This window comes from Ranitomeya imitator, chromosome 2, assembly GCF_032444005.1.
Source record: "Ranitomeya imitator isolate aRanImi1 chromosome 2, aRanImi1.pri, whole genome shotgun sequence".
Taxonomy (NCBI): Eukaryota; Metazoa; Chordata; class Amphibia; order Anura; family Dendrobatidae; genus Ranitomeya; species Ranitomeya imitator.
In genome coordinates, this window is record NC_091283.1 from 286561622 (window position 1) to 286577422 (window position 15801).

At 40.0% G+C, this 15801-nt stretch overlaps 1 protein-coding gene across 1 annotated transcript in view; it reads right to left on the bottom strand.

The window, feature by feature from the left end:
* Positions 1 to 384: 384 nt before the first annotated feature.
* The window catches only part of LOC138663198 (oocyte zinc finger protein XlCOF22-like), a 32752-nt gene continuing 17335 nt past the window's right edge, over positions 385 to 15801 (bottom strand). The window contains exon 7 of the mRNA XM_069749354.1: positions 385 to 2182. Coding sequence (XP_069605455.1) covers positions 825 to 2182 — 1358 coding nt within the window. The 3' untranslated portion in view covers positions 385 to 824. The remainder of the gene's footprint in view (positions 2183 to 15801) is intronic.

Consider the following 15801-nt stretch of genomic DNA (forward strand, 5'->3'; position numbering starts at 1 on the left):
TAATTATTTGTTTACCGTTTGCACGCGTGGGACCATGTGGGATTATTCCTCTTTACTATATAAGACCTCTTACTTACACTTGTTGTATACGTTAGATTTACTATAGGTTATGGTATTTTTCATGTATAGTAATTGTCACTATTTTTTATTTCACAGCTTCTTTAATTTATTTTGTCACAGGATGATGTTATTATAGGTTCTTCATAACATGCACCATTATGGTCCTTGATGTACATATGTGCACACATATATATATGTGTTTATGGATGTATATTCATCTATTTCTTTAGCATCTATAGTCCGCTTCTGGTGTATGCCCTTTACATTGAGACTTTTGATTGACCAGTTGATGTATTGATTTATTGATCTGGATTATTTTATTTTGTGGTATTGTTTTGTAGATAAATACCTTGACAAAGGCTCTTTTGCTGAAACGTTGGTGTTACTTATGACTGGTTATTATTTAAATAAAGAATTTTTGGCATTCATTTCCAGCGGTCCTCAGAATAGTCTATTACATTCCCTTTCACTGTTCTCACCTTCAGACAAATCGAACAATAAGAGGAAGTTAAAGAGAAGTTACAGCAGTGGCTTCTTGTTCATGTTCAATACGTCTGAGGGTGGGGACAGTGAAGCTGGGGCTGATTGGGCACAGGGCTCGTGTGATGCAGCAACCTTATATGAGCCCCAGGAACGAGAGTGATGATGCCACTGGTACAGCACCGGCATGAAAGGTGAATATGATTTTTTTTAATTTTAACAAGGCCAAACATGATGACAACTCCTTTAAGAAAATACTATTTCCGTTTAAAACATTTCCCACATTAAGAACATGAAAAAGGCTTCCCTCCTGTGTGGGTTCTCTGGTGGTTATCAAGATGCGCTTTCTGGTTAAAATATTTCTCACATTGTGAACAGGAAAAAGGTTTCTCCCCTGTGTGAGTTTTCTGGTGTATAACAAAATATGATTTCTCGTTAAAACATTTCCCACATTCTGAACAGGAAAAAGGCTTCTCCCCTGTGTGAGTTCTTTGGTGTTTAATAAGATGTGAATTCTGGTTAAAACATTTCCCACATTCTGAACAGGAAATAGGCTTCTCCCCTGTGTGAGTTCTCTGGTGTATAACAAGATATGATTTCTGGTTAAAACATTTCCCACATTCTGAACATGAAAAAGGCTTCTCACCTGTGTGAGTTCTCTGGTGTATAACAAGATATGATTTCTGGTTAAAACATTTCCCACATTCTGAACAGGAAAAAGGCTTCTCCCCTGTGTGAGTTCTTTGGTGTATAACAAGATATGATTTATGGTTAAAACATTTCCCACATTCTGAACATGAAAAAGGCTTCTCCCCTGTATGGGTTCTATGGTGATTAACCAAATCTGATTTCTGGCTAAAACATTTCCCACATTCTGAACATGAAAAAGGCTTTTCCCCTGTGTGAATTCTCTCGTGCTTAAGCAAATTAGATTTCTGGTTAAACCATTTCCCACATTCTGAACATGAAAAAGGCTTCTCCCCTGCGTGAATTCTCTGGTGCTTAAGCAAATTAGATGTCTGGTTAAACCATTTCCCACATTCTGAACAGGAAAAAGGCTTCTCCCCTGAGTGGGTTCTTTGGTGTAAAACAATATGTGATTTCTTGTTAAAACATTTCCCACATTCTGAACAGGAAAAAGGCTTCTCCCCTGTGTGGGTTCTTTGGTGTATAACAATATGTGATTTCTTGTTAAAACATTTCCCACATTCTGAACAGGAAAAAGGCTTCTCCCCTGTGTGGGTTCTTTGGTGTATAACAAAATCTGATTTTTGGTTAAAACATTTCCCACATTTTGAACAAGAAAATCTGTTCTCTGCTGTGTGAATTTTTTGATGTTTAAGAAAAGACTTTTCAAGGGGAAAACTATTTCCATATTCGGAAGATGAAAAAGGCTTCTTTGATTTAGAAACAGTTTGTTTTTTAATGCTTATTGTGTGACTTTGAATTTCCTTAGTAGTTGGTAATGAATCAGAAGACACGACCTGTTTCAAAAGATCAAATGACAGATCTTTGCTATGAACGGATGATGGTACGTCTGGCGTAATAACATTCACTTCAAATGTATCCTGTGTGATCTCAAGATCATCTGATTTAAAAGTTGAAGATGTCAGCTGTCCCTCTGATCTCCTGGTACAGTAATCTAAGAATAAAACCAATTATTATTTTTCAATGAAACATCCTCAAATGTATTTTTTTAAATATTTCTACTTAAACTATAATTACAAATGAACCAAAAAACTGGCCTAATGAAGGCACTTCCAATTAAGCAAATCCTACACAAAACCACGGAAGTAATGCCATAGTAGAAGATTTAAAATGTCATTTTATTACATATATGCGAACATTACAAAACTTAATTAACAAAAAGGAAGGGGGGGGGGGGGGGGGAAACAACACAAAATAGCCGCAATACCAAAAATATAATGCACTTCAAAGTGCTAAAGGGGATGTTTAGAAAATTAATATCCCATGCTACTCTTACTCACTCCAGCAGTCACAGTGTAAGTTCCAAATATAGATTATACTAATAAATAATATAAAATCATAATGAATATAAATCATGTATCAAAGTGAAACAAAACACTGAGCTGCAGCCTGTATCATGACACTATTGCACTATACAAAAAGTCCTAATGTATACAAAAATATATATTTTTTTATATTTTAAGGACACGAAAAAATTTTTAATACATAATTAGTAAAGTGCAAAGTGCTTAGTATAAAAAGGATTTTTTTATATTGGAAAAGATTTTCAAATAAATGCCCTTAATACTGAGGTAGCAAAGAAAAGTGCCATATGCCAGAAACTATATAGCAGCTAAATAGTAATTGCAAAAAGTGCATAGTGCTATCCAGAATAGAGCTACAAATCAATACCTATATTACTGAGATTCAGAAAAAGTGCCATGTGCCAAGACACAGTAGCAGCCAAATGATAAGGGCAAAAGTGCACCGTGCAGACAGGAGTTAAAGAGAGCTAAATATAAGAGTAATACATGACCTGTTTGGGCGGCTCAAAAAACCCGCAGAACCCGACGCGCGTTTCGCGTATAGCTTCTTCGTTGGGGAAAGTGAATATGAGCAGGGAATACAAAGGGGTCCTTATATATACCTTGGAGATCAGTGGTGGCAGCGGCATGTGTGCGGCGCTTCCGTTACCAAGAACCGGATGTGAAGCCCACACAGATCGGCGTCCCACGTCACATGCGCGTGCCCCTCCTCCCGACGCGTCAGAGAGGGAGGCGCAGCACACGCGACGAGCACAGACGCGTCGCCATGGGAACGCACAAGCCGGAGATGCGGGAAGCGCACGCCGCTGTAGGAGAACAAAGTCAGGCCGTAAATATCTTAATACCTGCGCCAGAAGATGGGGAATCAGTGTCACAGTGAGCAGAAGAGCTACCAAATATAGCTGGTAGCAATAAAAAACAAGTGTCGAAGTGTGTGGGAGTAACTCCCATCAAAGACAAAAAGGGGGAGAGGTTGAATAACGCAAATACAATATAAAAAACAATTAATAGTGTGGGAAAGTGAATCCCAATATTATAAAAATAGAACGCAAAAATAATAATAATAACAGACGTCCGAAAAAACAGTGACAAAAATTACGTATGCATAAATCCTCCAACCCACCCAAGGGAAAGGGAGGAAAGAGGGAAAACATAATATAATTGAGAATGTCAATAATAAAAAACAGTGTAATATTAACAATATAATGCAAAAAATGCAATATTAAATATATATTTTTTCATGTTGCTTGACAAGAATCCTCATCAACATTCCGAAGGATCTCCCACGACGTTATCCATAATCTTCTGCCAGAACGAATTACCACATGCCACGAAGAACCAACCAGGACCTTCCGACTAACCATCATGACAGTCATCCTCAAAGGTAAGTATAAGAAACATAACTGAAAAAAACTAAGAAAAATGACAAATGTAAGAATAAAAACATTAAAATAAGGACACACTACATTAAAAAAAGTATCTAAACTAAAGAAAAGAGGAAAAACTAAGGATCTCATTAAGCCCATGTGGGTAAACGGAGTTTACCCTAGAGATCCATCTCGCTTCTAGCTGAGCCAAATTCCTACGCCAATTACCACCCCTCTGATCAACATAGACCTTGTCAATGCCAATTACCTTCAGAAGTTTTGCATTGCATTCATGTTCCAACCTAAAATGTCTAGGTACAGGTTTCAAAGAGGAAATGTCCTCAATATCCTTGGAATTCATGATGTCTCTGTAATGTTCCCTTACACGTATCTTCAAGGGTCTTGATGTTAGGCCTATATAAATCTTCTTACAGGGACAGGTGGCATAATATACCACCCCAAAGCTGTTGCAAGAAATATGTTGGGTAATTGCAAAAGTATGATTACCATCACTGGATAGAAACTCATTGGCTCGTAACATATTCGGACATGCTATGCAATCGTTACAAGGAAAAAATCCCCACTTGGGGCCTTTAGAGCCAAAAACTCTTTCTGGGGTTTGTCCTGAGTGGTAGCTATGAACCAATATATCTTTAAGATTTTTTGCCCTTCTGTATGTAATTGAGGGTTGATCATGCAAGTATTTAGACAAGGTTTTGTCCATCTTTAACATAGGCCAGTACTTCTCCAATGCCTGTTTCATAATCCAACATTTGTCACTGTAGGTAGAAATAAATCTCACTGTATTATCTGATGGAGGTTTTTCTTTGATTCGTAATAAATCTTCCCTTCTGGCTCTACATGCCTTCTTTCGCCCTTTCTTAATACTCCGTTTCGAATAGCCTCTATTCTCGAACCTTACAGATAGAGCATCAGCTTGTTCATTAAAGGCTTCTTCATTAGAACATATTCTTTTGATTCTCAAAAATTGTCCTGTTGGTATGCCATTTATTAATTGCTTAGGATGTGCTGAGGATGCGTGTAGTAGAGAGTTCACGGCTGTCTCTTTCCGAAAGACCTTTGTTTCAATGTAGTCATTACCTCCTTTCGTGACCATAACATCTAAAAATTCCAAATTACTCTGACTATATTTGCACGTGAGTTTCACATCGATTTTGTTGGTATTCAAAATGCCCAAGAAAGATACTGGTAAGTACCTTGAATTCCATCTTAAACCTTTGGTACACACTCTGCCTTCATACATCAGAGATACTGGAGATTTCTTATCTAAGATTGAGGGTATACCGATGGAGAGTGACATGTGGCTTGTAACATTCGATGTGGAGTCGTTGTACACTTGTCGTTGTACACTTCCATACAACATGGGGATGGCATTCGGGCAGTGAAAATGTTTCTATCTATGACGGACTATTGCACAGAATTTATTGAGTTTTTGATTTCTTTATTAGAATTTGCCTTGACTCATAATTTTTTCATTTTTAAAGATATTATTTATCAACAAAATCAAGGCACTGCGATGGGGGCATCTTTTGCCCCCTCGTATGCAAATTTATTTTTAGGTTTATGGGAGAGGTCAATTTTCTTTACTAGACCCATCGACTTTATTGAGAAGGTCCTGTTCTGGGTAAGATTTATTGACGATATCTTTCTAATTTGGCAGGGCACAGAACAGGACCTTCTATCTTTCTTGGGCATTTTGAATACCAACAAAATCAATGTGAAACTCACGTGCAAATATAGTCAGAGTAATTTGGAATTTTTAGATGTTATGGTCACGAAAGGAGGTAATGACTACATTGAAACAAAGGTCTTTCGGAAAGAGACAGCTGTGAACTCTCTACTACACGCATCCTCAGCACATCCTAAGCAATTAATAAATGGCATACCAACAGGACAATTTTTGAGAATCAAAAGAATATGTTCTAATGAAGAAGCCTTTAATGAACAAGCTGATGCTCTATCTGTAAGGTTCGAGAATAGAGGCTATTCGAAACGGAGTATTAAGAAAGGGCGAAAGAAGGCATGTAGAGCCAGAAGGGAAGATTTATTACGAATCAAAGAAAAACCTCCATCAGATAATACAGTGAGATTTATTTCTACCTACAGTGACAAATGTTGGATTATGAAACAGGCATTGGAGAAGTACTGGCCTATGTTAAAGATGGACAAAACCTTGTCTAAATACTTGCATGATCAACCCTCAATTACATACAGAAGGGCAAAAAATCTTAAAGATATATTGGTTCATAGCTACCACTCAGGACAAACCCCAGAAAGAGTTTTTGGCTCTAAAGGCCCCAAGTGGGGATTTTTTCCTTGTAACGATTGCATAGCATGTCCGAATATGTTACGAGCCAATGAGTTTCTATCCAGTGATGGTAATCATACTTTTGCAATTACCCAACATATTTCTTGCAACAGCTTTGGGGTGGTATATTATGCCACCTGTCCCTGTAAGAAGATTTATATAGGCCTAACATCAAGACCCTTGAAGATACGTGTAAGGGAACATTACAGAGACATCATGAATTCCAAGGATATTGAGGACATTTCCTCTTTGAAACCTGTACCTAGACATTTTAGGTTGGAACATGAATGCAATGCAAAACTTCTGAAGGTAATTGGCATTGACAAGGTCTATGTTGATCAGAGGGGTGGTAATTGGCGTAGGAATTTGGCTCAGCTAGAAGCGAGATGGATCTCTAGGGTAAACTCCGTTTACCCACATGGGCTTAATGAGATCCTTAGTTTTTCCTCTTTTCTTTAGTTTAGATACTTTTTTTAATGTAGTGTGTCCTTATTTTAATGTTTTTATTCTTACATTTGTCATTTTTCTTAGTTTTTTTCAGTTATGTTTCTTATACTTACCTTTGAGGATGACTGTCATGATGGTTAGTCGGAAGGTCCTGGTTGGTTCTTCGTGGCATGTGGTAATTCGTTCTGGCAGAAGATTATGGATAACGTCGTGGGAGATCCTTTGGAATGTTGATGAGGATTCTTGTCAAGCAACATGAAAAAATATATATTTAATATTGCATTTTTTGCATTATATTGTTAATATTACACTGTTTTTTATTATTGACATTCTCAATTATATTATGTTTTCCCTCTTTCCTCCCTTTCCCTTGGGTGGGTTGGAGGGTTTATGCATACGTAATTTTTGTCACTGTTTTTTCGGACGTCTGTTATTATTATTATTTTTGCGTCCTATTTTTATAATATTGGGATTCACTTTCCCACACTATTAATTGTTTTTTATATTGTATTTGCGTTATTCAACCTCTCCCCCTTTTTGTCTTTGATGGGAGTTACTCTCACACACTTCGACACTTGTTTTTTATTGCTACCAGCTATATTTGGTAGCTCTTCTGCTCACTGTGACACTGATTCCCCATCTTCTGGCGCAGGTATTAAGATATTTACGGCCTGACTTTGTTCTCCTACAGCGGCGTGCGCTTCCCGCATCTCCGGCTTGTGCGTTCCCATGGCGACGCGTCTGTGCTCGTCGCGTGTGCTGCGCCTCCCTCTCTGACGCGTCGGGAGGAGGGGCGCGCGCATGTGACGTGGGACGCCGATCTGTGTGGGCTTCACATCCGGTTCTTGGTAACGGAAGCGCCGCACACATGCCGCTGCCACCACTGATCTCCAAGGTATATATAAGGACCCCTTTGTATTCCCTGCTCATATTCACTTTCCCCAATGAAGAAGCTATACGCGAAACGCGCGTCGGGTTCTGCGGGTTTTTTGAGCCGCCCAAACAGGTCATGTATTACTCTTATATTTAGCTCTCTTTAACTCCTGTCTGCACGGTGCACTTTTGCCCTTATCATTTAGCTGCTACTGTGTCTTGGCACATGGCACTTTTTCTGAATCTCAGTAATATAGGTATTGATTTGTAGCTCTATTCTGGATAGCACTATGCACTTTTTGCAATTACTATTTAGCTGCTATATAGTTTCTGGCATATGGCACTTTTCTTTGCTACCTCAGTATTAAGGGCATTTATTTGAAAATATTTTCCAATATAAAAAAATCCTTTTTATACTAAGCACTTTGGACTTTACTAATTATGTATTAAAAATTTTTTCGTGTCCTTAAAATATAAAAAAATATATATTTTTGTATACATTAGGACTTTTTGCATAGTGCAATAGTGTCATGATATAGGCTGCAGCTCAGTGTTTTGTTTCACTTTGATATATGATTTATATTCATTATGATTTTATATTATTTATTAGTATAATCTATATTTGGAACTTACACTGTGACTGCTGGAGTGAGTAAGAGTAGCATGGGATATTAATTTTCTAAACATCCCCTTTAGCACTTTGAAGTGCATTATATTTTTGGTATTGCGGCTATTTTGTGTTGTTTTTTTCCCCCCCTTCCTTTTTGTTAATTTTTGTAATGTTCGCATATATGTAATAAAATGACATTTTAAATCTTCTACTATGGCATTACTTCCGTGGTTTTGTGTATAATTACAAATGGCAAGTTATGTAAAATATTGTAATTTTTCACAAACAAAATGACAGTTCACTGTCTAACAGAAAACCTTATCGCATGAACCAGTGGAGCGTGGTGTTCAACTGTTTGTTCATTCTGCCTCCCAAATATGGAAAAAAAAGCCACCAAACAATGTTATGTAGACAAAATAATACCAATGAAAAGTTCTACTCATCTTACAAAAAACAAGTCCCCACTCAGGGCCATCATCTGTCAAAGGAAAAATAGAAGTTTCTACATTATTAGTGGCTTGAAAAGCAACATGGCTTCTATAAACCAATCTAGCAAAATCCACTCTTCCAAAGTTAAATCTCCCCCTCGCTTCTGAGCCTCGCAGTGTTCCCAAACCACATTTAGCATCCATGTATTTGGCATTACTATAGCGAGAAGAACCCACTTAATTTATGGTGCGTGCGTCTTCTGGAGCACAATCTGGGCCCTATGTGTTGGGTAATAAAATGGTATATTTTCTATTTTTACTCTCCAACATCCACTGCGCGCTAATTACCGGGAAGTGGCTGTGGAGTCAAAATTGTCACTACTCCTATAGATTAATTCACATAGGGTTATACTGTCAAAAATGGAGTCACTTGATGGGGATTTATACTGCTCTGGTTTTCTAGCATTTTGTCATTTTAGGGCTTCTACAAATGCTGTGTCTCATCTTCTCTCGGATCAGCTCCTATGACGTCTGCTTAATCATTCTGTAGGCGGCGCTAGTAATGGAGGAGACATCAGAACCAGAAGCTCTGGGGGGCGCAGACTGTTGAGCCACCAAGTTTAAGGTGCCTGCAACCTGTGATACCATCTATTCCGGCAGGGGTACCATATATTCTGGCAGTTTGAGTGTGCACGGTGTACAGCTAGAGTAATCTGCACCCTACTTTAGCCAACTGGAAAGCACCGTGCTCTACTAAAGATTGAAGCATATTGCCAAAAGCTGCGAGATACAGGCTTGTTCTCCTCTGGTCCAGTCCTCTGTAATCAGCTCCCAGCTTGTGTATTTGTTTCCTGTTGTGATCCCGGCCTGTTTACTGACTACTCTTGTTTCTTTTGATTTTGTATTTTCTCTTCACTCACGGTTCTAGCCAGACTACCTGACTATTCTTCTTGCCATCTTATACTACTGAAAAGCAAGTATCAATGTGGCCCAAGCCTAGGGGTCTGTGTGTAAGTCCATATGTAAAGGGGTTAAAGAAGTTAAAGGATGATGGGCAAAACTGCGACTATATAACACACCTACTGAAATAATCATGCTGAACAGTGTTTTGAAGTGTAAAAAAATGAGGATCTAATGGCAAAACCTCTTTGGGGTAATTAGAGTATGGGACTCAGTGGCTCTTAGAAAATATTGGCCTTTATGATAGCAATATAAACTATCACATTAATTTCAAATATACTTTTAAATAGCACTATTTATAAGGCTGTGTGTGAACGTTGCGTATTTGCTTGCAGAAATTTCTGCAAGCTTTCTGCATCTCTTGGCAGAAAAACACATCTTACAATACGCGCTGTTTTTATGCATTTTTGTGAATCCAAAGAGCTAAATAAAGATATATTAAAAAAATAATAATAGTTGTGATGTAATTTCCTTGTTCAACCTCTTCAGCCAGATACCCTCATTAATATTAAATAAAGACACACACACACCAGCCTATGTAGGAGAAGTAACATAATTAACCTACATATGCTGTAACAAAAAATCAATTATCAATTATTGCGTAAAATGTAATATCTGTTTATACTTCAAAATATTTTTTTTAAAAATTGCATGGGCTCTCGCATAATTTTCATAACCAGCAGAGGAAAAGCCGACAGCTGATATTAATATTCTGGCAAGGAGCCAATAGCCAAAGGTTTGCAGGCTACGAGTATTAATATCAGCTCACAGCTGTTTACTTAGCCTTTACTGGCTAGTTTACAGGGAAACCCCCAAAATTTTTTTACATGGGCTTCCCCTATAAAATCGGACCAGCAAAGGCTAGGAAGCCAGATATGGGCTGATATTAATAGCCTGGGAAAGGGCCATGGATATTGGCATCCCCCCCAGGCTAGAAACAACAACTCTCAGCCACCCCAGAAATGCTGCATCTTATAGATGCGCCAATTCTGGCACTTAGCCTCGCTCTTCCCTCTTGCCTTATAGCAGTGGCAAGTGGAGTTAACATTTGTGGGGTTGATGTCACCTATGTATTATCAGGTGACATCAAGCCCACAGGTTAGTAATGGAGAGGCATCTATAAGACACCTATGCATTACTAACCATAGTGATATTGTATAAAACACAGACACCCAGAATAAAGTCCTTTATTTGAAATAATCACATAGACTCCTTTATTGAATCAAAATGTACCATACTTACTGAACGCCTAATCTCCAACTCCCTTGTCTCCTGCAAACAATCAAAAATAATAAACCAACATATAATACTATCCTGTCCACCGTAGTCCATTTAATACCGAGTGTCCCATGGGGATCTCACGTGTAGAACAGTCACATCAGTAGATGTGACTGCTCTACCCGGCCTCCGGTAACACAGTGACAGGAGGTAATTATTCCCGCAGTGTATCACTGCGCTGTCGTGAAACTTCACTGGAGTTCATCAGCTCCGATGCTCTCACTTACGGCACTACCACTGTGTGAGAACTTTTCCACGCAGCGATGCCTTAAGTGAGAGCACCGGAGCTGATCAGCTGATTAACTGATCACTTAGTCCAAAAGAAGATGAACAGCGCTCCAGCCGGGTGTCGTGGTAAAAAAGAGAACTTTATGTATCCATGTAGAAGCAACGTTTCGACCAGTATCCTGGTCTTTTTCAAGCATGCAACACAGTACAAAGTGTCGGCTTAAATGGTGTGGATACCACACAGGGCACCAATCACCAGCCAGCCACTAATTACATAAATACATATAGCAAATAACATCGATCAGACAACCCCTAATACATTAAAATGGATACACACAATACCAGCAGCATGGAAAAAAAGGAAAAATCGAAACAAAAAAGCATATACCATATAACATTACTGCAGTGTTTATTTATCGTCCAACCAATTAGGTTCCGGCATACCCGTAACCAGGGCTACAAAGCTCCAATGGGATAGTCATCACAGTCCTCATATCCAATCCGGATCCTTTCTATGTTCGGCGCCGAAATTCAACCAGCCTATCTGGCCTCATCACGCTTCCAAAGAGCCCTGAATAACAAATCAGGCAGCCGCTTACAACTTACATCATAACTACATCACAATCCCGCGTCATATCCCGGCAAGCCACAGGACCGCAACGAACTCAGAAGCACCCTGATGAGTGTAGCTGTGCGTTGTGGCAACAGCCCGCCCATCTCACATGACTGTAGAGCAGGGCCCGCCCCGCTGCGACGCGATCATCCATCTCCCATGCAAAGGAGAGGCCACGGACGCGCGCAGGCGCGATACCGCCGGAAGCCGCAGCATCGCAATACACGATACAAGCAGGTCCAGCGGCGCCGCGCATGCCACACCCCCGACTCCTCCCACGCAGGGAGGACGCCGACGCGTCACAGCCAGAACATCCCAAACACGACGTCACGGAGCCGGCAAGCTAGATGTCAATGCGCAGGCGCCCGAAACATCATTGGATCTACGCAGCCACGGCCACAATGGGTTGCCACGGTAACCTAGAAAACATAAATAGATTAAATAAACCAACTCTAGATAGTACAGCTCGAATGTAATGCATAAGAGCATCCACAATAATTATACAAATCTAAAGAGTTTCACTGACGGAGGACAACAAAACCGATATTGTATGTTCAATCCTACAGATTAAAAACATTAAAAAGTAAAGACACTTTAAAAACAAAATACCGATAAAGATGCCATAACTGAGGGGAGAGAGAACTATTTAGGAATACAGACCTGTAAATTGAAATCTAAATTAAGACCTCCAGGTTGTAAGGTCCCCAAAGAGTAAATCCATCTCATTTCCTTCTTCCTAAGCAATGATAATCTATCCCCTCCTCTCCTTAGAACCGGAACACTATCTATTACCCTAAAGCGTAATTGGTTGACAGAATGCTTGTTATCCAAAAAATGTTTGGGGATTGGCAAATCTGTAAGTCCAGTACGTATCGTGCTCTTGTGCTTACTGATTCGTGTCCGCACCTCCATCGTGGTCTCCCCCACGTAAGCTAACCCGCACGGACACGTAATCATGTAAACAACAAAGCTCGAAGAGCAAGTGTAACGTTCCTTTAAGAAAATTTTCTTCCCCGTATGGGGGTGATAGAAGAACTCTCCTTTAAGCATGTTGTTACAGCTTGCACAACCCAGGCATGGAAAATTTCCAAGTCTGAGTGTGCTCAGAGTTGTTTGAATTGAAGAGCTCTTGAAGGACCCAATATCCGATCTTACTAGACTATCACCCAGATTGCGTCCCCTTCTGTAAGACATCATTGGATAATTGTTAAACGTCAGTATTGATGGTAAACCGCGTTGTAAGCCCAACCAATGTTTTCCCAAGGCCCTGTCAATTTGACCACTGGCTGAAGTATATGTACAGTGGGGCAAAAAAGTATTTAGTCAGTCAGCAATAGTGCAAGTTCCACCACTTAAAAAGATGAGAGGCGTCTGTAATTTACATCATAGGTAGACCTCAACTATGGGAGACAAACTGAGAAAAAAAAATCCAGAAAATCACATTGTCTGTTTTTTTATCATTTTATTTGCATATTATGGTGGAAAATAAGTATTTGGTCAGAAACAAAATTTAATCTCAATACTTTGTAATATATCCTTTGTTGGCAATGACAGAGGTCAAACGTTTTCTGTAAGTCTTCACAAGGTTGCCACACACTGTTGTTGGTATGTTGGCCCATTCCTCCATGCAGATCTCCTCTAGAGCAGTGATGTTTTTGGCTTTTCGCTTGGCAACACGGACTTTCAACTCCCTCCAAAGGTTTTCTATAGGGTTGAGATCTGGAGACTGGCTAGGCCACTCCAGGACCTTGAAATGCTTCTTACGAAGCCACTCCTTCGTTGCCCCGGCGGTGTGCTTTGGATCATTGTCATGTTGAAAGACCCAGCCACGTTTCATCTTCAATGCCCTTGCTGATGGAAGGAGGTTTGCACTCAAAATCTCACGATACATGGCCCCATTCATTCTTTCATGTACCCGGATCAGTCGTCCTGGCCCCTTTGCAGAGAAACAGCCCCAAAGCATGATGTTTCCACCACCATGCTTTACAGTAGGTATGGTGTTTGATGGATGCAACTCAGTATTCTTTTTCCTCCAAACACGACAAGTTGTGTTTCTACCAAACAGTTCCAGTTTGGTTTCATCAGACCATAGGACATTCTCCCAAAACTCCTCTGGATCATCCAAATGCTCTCTAGCAAACTTCAGACGGGCCCGGACATGTACTGGCTTAAGCAGTGGGACACGTCTGGCACTGCAGGATCTGAGTCCATGGTGGCGTAGTGTGTTACTTATGGTAGGCCTTGTTACATTGGTCACAGCTCTCTGCAGTTCATTCACTAGGTCCCCCCGCGTGGTTCTGGGATTTTTGCTCACCGTTCTTGTGATCATCCTGACCCCACGGGGTGGTATTTTGCGTGGAGCCCCAGATCGAGGGAGATTATCAGTGGTCTTGTATGTCTTCCATTTTCTAATTATTGCTCCCATTGTTGATTTCTTCACTCCAAGCTGGTTGGCTATTGCAGATTCAGTCTTCCCAGCCTGGTGCAGGGCTACAATTTTGTTTCTGGTGTCCTTTGACAGCTCTTTGGTCTTCACCATAGTGGAGTTTGGAGTCAGACTGTTTGAGGGTGTGCACAGGTGTCTTTTTATACTGATAACAAGTTTAAACAGGTGCCATTACTACAGGTAATGAGTGGAGGAAAGAGGAGACTCTTAAAGAAGAAGTTACAGGTCTGTGAGAGCCAGAAATCTTGATTGTTTGTTTCTGACCAAATACTTATTTTCCACCATAATATGCAAATAAAATGATAAAAAAAACAGACAATGTGATTTTCTGGATTTTTTTTCTCAGTTTGTCTCCCATAGTTGAGGTCTACCTATGATGTAAATTACATACGCCTCTCATCTTTTTAAGTGGTGGAACTTGCACTATTGCTGACTGACTAAATACTTTTTTGCCCCACTGTAGATACAAAAGGGATACGCTCCCCAGACTGCTTAGAAGAGCCTGATTTACGAGTGGACTCCCGTGGTAAATTACGGGCCTTGTGATTAAATCTACTTAGCTCCTTCTTAGGATAACCCCTGTTGGAGAACTTAAGACACATCTCGTCCAGCCTCCGGTCCACCACAGTGTCATCCGACACAATCCTCCGCACCCTCAGGAGTTGGCTCCATGGTAAGGAGTTAACCATTCTCCGAGGATGGTTGCTATCAAAAAGCAACAGGCCATTTCTATCGGTCTCTTTCACAAAGATGTCTGTCTTTAATTTATCTCCTTCTTTGTACACAAGGGTATCCAAGAACTGGAGCTGAGAAGTAGAGAATGTCAAGGTGAACTGTAATTCCACGTATACTCCATTAAGATATTGATGAAATTCATTAAGCTCCGTCTCATTACCGTCCCAAATAAGAAAAATATCATCAATGTAACGCCACCAGGCTCTGACGTGGCGCCAGAGGTTGGAACAGTACACAAACCTGTCCTGTTGGATATTGGGTCCTTCAAGAGCTCTTCAATTCAAACAACTCTGAGCACACCCAGACTTGGAAATTTTCCATGCCTGGGTTGTGCAAGCTGTAACAACATGCTTAAAGGAGAGTTCTTCTATCACCCCCATACGGGGAAGAAAATTTACTTAAAGGAACGTTACACTTGCTCTTCGAGCTTTGTTGTTTACATGATTACGTGTCCGTGCGGGTTAGCTTACGTGGGGGAGACCACGATGGAGGTGCGGACACGAATCAGTAAGCACAAGAGCACGATACGTACTGGACTTACAGATTTGCCAATCCCCAAACATTTTTTGGATAACAAGCATTCTGTCAACCAATTACGCTTTAGGGTAATAGATAGTGTTCCGGTTCTAAGGAGAGGAGGGGATAGATTATCATTGCTTAGGAAGAAGGAAATGAGATGGATTTACTCTTTGGGGACCTTACAACCTGGAGGTCTTAATTTAGATTTCAATTTACAGGTCTGTATTCCTAAATAGTTCTCTCTCCCCTCAGTTATGGCATCTTTATCGGTATTTTGTTTTTAAAGTGTCTTTACTTTTTAATGTTTTTAATCTGTAGGATTGAACATACAATATCGGTTTTGTTGTCCTCCGTCAGTGAAACTCTTTAGATTTGTATAATTATTGTGGATGCTCTTATGCATTACATTCGAGCTG